Here is a 4,696-nt window from a genome sequence, read left to right on the forward strand (position 1 = left end):
GGCCAGAAGAGGGCACTAGATCTCATTATAGAAGGTTGAGAGTCACTATGTGGTTGCTGGGAATTGAACTACTCAGGACCTATGGAAGAGCAGCCAGTGCTCTTAACCTCTGAGCCAACTCTCCAGCCCTGCAGGGATGTTTTTGGGAGGTCCCACCCAGGACCTAGGCTTCTAGGATACTTTTTCACCCCTCTCAAACTTTAACCTGTACTAGAATCACCTAGGGGCTGCTGGTTTCCATCTTTGGAATTCTCCTTTTAGTAAATCCATAGGGATCCCAGAAATTTACCTATATAAGTTCCCAGGTGCAGGCAATATTCCTGGTTTGGGCGACTGTTAGTTTAGCAGGCCTTGTCTGGCTCCTGGGAATCTTGGCTAACCACTGGACTATCCAGCCTAGAAGAAAATCTTTGCTTGTCTGTATACCTGGAGCACAGCAGATCATCTATACTAAGAATATGGTTTGTGGTGGGGGTCCTGGGCCACACTCTTTCTGTTAAGACTAGAGGGGCTGGATACTAACTGGGGTCAGCCCTATGGGCAGTCAGCTGTGTTCCTCCCTATGCCTGTCCTCGAGTAAAAACACCTGACACCAAGGTTCTGGAGGGTGTTTGTGGCTGGCAGTATATCATGTCGGCTGTCACACATCATTGCTGGAGACTTAAGTATCCTGTGACCTCCTGGGAAAAGAATTGGCATTTTGTGCCTGGTTACTCTGGGATTCTGCTCTGTGCTTTCTTCTGTTGTATTCTTCTGAATTCTTTCACCGTGACACTGACAGACTCCAGTGGCTTCGCAGAGTTCTGTATGTTTTCCCAGAAAATCACCGACATCGGGGCTAACCTTCGGACTCCCAGCTACTGCTCTACTTTGATAACCACAGCTTAGGACTATAGGGTTAATCTCTTTAGGTTCCTTTTCAGTAGGCTTTGGGAAATGTCCCTTACCAAAACAATGCTTTAGGTTGTTCCCTAAGGGTTACCTTGTTTGAATGCTTTGGCCTGAGTATCCTAAGTCTGTCACCCCTACAATCTAGAGGTCAGGAGGTTGTGGACTTACGAAGCCTGGGTGTTGTTTTGTGATATAATCCTAAATAATCCTCCTGGGTCTCTGGGTCTTAGTTTCCCTAGCTACAAATAGGAGTTTGGAAGAGTTCTGTTCTTCCTGGGTAGGATAAGGCTCTAGAGCTGCTATGTACAGAATACATAGGGGTGTTTCACCTGGTCACCTCATTTTCAGAGGTCAGGTCTGCCTGGTTTAGCACCACTCACCTGAGCCATGGACCTGCAGGCTGTGCTGGGGGGGAGGGGAGGCAGGGGGGCACAGGCTGTGCCAGGCCCCCTGCCCTCTCCCCCCCCCACCCCAGGCTGTGCTGGAGCCCCACAGGCTTTGGTTGCTCTAGCCATTCAATGCTGTCCTTCCTGGATCCACCTTAAATGCTGCAGCTCACATTCTGCATTGTAGTCCTTCTGCCTTCCCTGTCCTTGCAGTCCTGGCCTTAGGGCCCAAACAGGGAGGGATTCCTTGTAGTGCCCACCAGTTACGTGGCTTTTATTCACAGACTCAGCAGATGCTGAGGATGGAAGAAAAGAACAGGGGCCAGGCTGGGCCTGGAGATGAGGGTGGCAGGGCGGCCATGCACGGATTGGATTGAGGAGTTTACAGAAGAGAATCTGCTGGCTGGGCCAGACCCATGTGGGGCAAGGCTGGAGGCAGGCAGCATGCAGGAGGTCTGGCTAGATCTGCCCAGAGCAGATCCACCCAGGTAATGGCTGTGAGCCAGGAGGGAGGGACCGAGGTCACTCTGGGGCAGGGAGAGAGGAGAATGGGTGTGGGACTGGATAGCAGGCACCTTACCCCCACCCTACCCCGCCCCACCCCCACCCCCAGGAAAAGGGCATAGAGGGCTGGTTAGGACACCTGACATCTGGTCCTGATGCTGCTTTGGCACTTGGTGTGTTTAACCAAGCTGGTCTCCTATGGTGTCATTGTCCTGCTCACGCTTGGACATTTGCCTTAGAGGTGACCCACCTAGGGCTGACCTGGGGACATTGGTAGGGAGGTTGGACAATCCTGGAGAGTGTGCCTAGGTCCTACCTGGATGAGCTCTGCCTGCGCAAGGAGGGACTTCCAGCCAGGGCTCACCACCTCCCTCCTGTTCCAAACCTTTCTCTCTGTGCTTGGTGTGATCTCCCATAAGTACATGCAGTGGGTGCTATCACCACTGCAATCCAGGCCCCCTGCTGGGTCAAGGAAGACTGCACCTTTAAACTACTGGCCCGCCCTGCTGGCTCCTGACTTCCTGCCTCAAGGCAAACAGTCCAAAGCCCGGATCCTCCTGCTGGGCCCATTCCCACACAGCAGGGATCAGAAAAACCAGTTCCCCGGGTTTCACTCCCTGTCTGGGAATAGCGAAGTTTGGAAAGCTGGCAAAATCTCTCTGGGCTGTCCAGGAAGGTGACCCAGGGGCCTGGGAAGCCAGGGGAGTCCTGAGCAGGACTCTGGGGCTGAAGATGCAGCCCATTTTCCGGGATACTTCCCACCGGCCTCTCCCTGGAGCTGAGGGTGGAAGGATGCAGGAGAAGGGGACCATTAGCATTGGCGGGAGGGGGTGCGGTGCACAGAGCCAGGGCGCTTGGGGATCTTGCGCCAGCGCCGCTTGTCCCAGCGGCAGAGCAACAGCAGGCGGAAAGTGTCCCGGAAGGCTTTGTTGCAGAGTGCGTAGCACATGGGGTTGACAGTGCTGTTGACGTAGCATAGCCAGTAGCCCAGCTCCCAAAGGGTTTCGGGAACACAGTCCTTGCAGAAGGTAGACACCAGCACCATGATGTTATATGGTGTCCAGGTGAGGATGAAGGCCAGCAGGATGGCACTCAGGGTCCTAGCTGCCTTCTTCTCCTTGACCAGAGAGAAGGTCTTTCTCTTGGCCAGTTGTTCCTTCCCTCGGGGTTTTTGGCCCTTGCCGCCTCGGTCTCGGCCTTTCTTGGTGGGCCTCTTGACTGTATTGGGGGAGCTTTTGGGGGGCTGCTTGGTGGGTGCCTGTGCCTCAGGATCTACCATAGGCATCTTGATCACCACTTCTGAGCCAGGCTCCTCCCCTTCAGAGGATGTGAGCGACTCCATGGAGCCTTCGTCCTCTTCCTCTTCTTCCTTCCAGCTGTAGGCCTGCAGAAGTCTGGGTGCCCGGCAACAGCGGCAGCAGCGGCCTGGAGGCGACTCGGGTGAGCCCTCAGCCCCTGGCTGTGACCTCTCTGAGCTGCTGCTGCTGCCACCGCCTTTGCCTGGTGTCTCAGAGCCCTGTAGGGCTGCTAGCTCCCGGGCTCGGTTTTCCGTCTCCCGGTAGATGCGCCAGTAGAGCGTACACATGACCGTGACGGGGAGGTAGAAGGCAGCCATGGCTGTGCCAAAAGTGATGATGGGTTGGGAGAGGAACTGGATGTAGCACTGCCCAGCCAGCACCGTCCGCTCCCCAACTAGGTATTGCCAGAAGAGAATGGCTGGGGCCCAGAGAACGAAGGAAACCAACCATGCTAGCCCAATCATCAGAGCCGCCCTGCGGGGAGTGCGCTTGGCTCGGTAGCTCAGGGGCCGGGTCACTGAGAAATAACGGTCAAAGCTGATGAGCAGAAGATTCATGACAGAGGCGTTGCTGGCCACATAGTCCAGGGCCAGCCAGAGGTCACAGGCCAGTGTGCCCAGAGCCCAGTGGCCCATGAGCAGGTATGTGGTATAGAGGTTCATGGAGAAGGTGCCAATGATGAGGTCCGCACAAGCCAGGCTCAGTAAGAAGTAGTTGTTGACTGTCTTGAGCTCTGTGTTGACCTTGAAGGAGATGAGCACCAGCAGGTTGCCTGTCACCGTAGCCAGAGACAGGAGGCCTGTGGTGATCCCGATGAAAGCCACTTGCCAGGGACCCTTTCCTGATGCCAAGCCGGTGAAGTTGGAACTGACAGCAGGGGGCACGGAGGTGTTCATTGTAGCCAGGTGGAATGAAGGGGTAGCCCCTTCCTCCAGTCACAGGTTTTTCTCAGAGAAAGGGCATCACCTGAAAAGAGAAGACACGAGCTTTGGCTGGGCCACTCAGCACCTCTGGCAATTCTGAGTAGAAGATACAGCCCCAGAGCTTTTAGGGTGCCGGGCTGGACAGCGCCACCTCCAGGCACTGGCACCCACTCACAGTGGCTGACAATGTGCTTTCCGGACACAAGGAGACCTGCCAGCCGCCCAGGACGGTCCTGAAAGCCAGGGACCTAAGTCCTCATCCCAGCTCCCCATTCAGACGCTGAGCCTCAGTGTTCTCATTGGAAAATTGCTACTAATTCCTATCTTCAAAATTTTTTCATTTATTTTCACTTTACGTGTGTGAGTATTTTGTCTGCATGTCTGTCTGTGCACCATGTGTAAGCAGTGTCTGACGAGGCCAGAGAAAGGCCATCAGATGCCCTGGAACTGAGTTACAGACATTGTGACTGCCTAGTGGGTGCTGGGAATTGAATCTTAGTTCTCTGGAAGAGGAGCCAGTGAGTTCTCTCTAATTGCCAAGTCATCTCTCCAGCCCCTAATTTCTGTTTTCCTTAAATTTCATGTGGCAGGAATTGGGAGAGTTATTTTGTATACAGACCTGCGAAATTTTCCAAGTATTTTGCTCAACCTTATTAATGTCTTCATTTAAGGAGGACTTGCTGCATGCCAGACA

General features: G+C 54.2%; 1 protein-coding gene across 1 annotated transcript; it reads right to left on the reverse strand.

Annotated features, from left to right (window-relative positions):
- Positions 1-1,936: 1,936 nt before the first annotated feature.
- Chrm1 (cholinergic receptor muscarinic 1) lies at positions 1,937-3,996 on the reverse strand. The gene has a single exon (XM_052173191.1). The coding sequence runs from the start codon at positions 3,973-3,975 to the stop codon at positions 2,593-2,595; it is 1,383 nt and encodes a 460-aa protein (XP_052029151.1). The 5' UTR covers positions 3,976-3,996; the 3' UTR covers positions 1,937-2,592.
- Positions 3,997-4,696: the final 700 nt, after the last annotated feature.

The sequence above is a fragment of the Apodemus sylvaticus genome, chromosome 1, assembly GCF_947179515.1.
Source record: "Apodemus sylvaticus chromosome 1, mApoSyl1.1, whole genome shotgun sequence".
NCBI lineage: Eukaryota > Metazoa > Chordata > Mammalia > Rodentia > Muridae > Apodemus > Apodemus sylvaticus.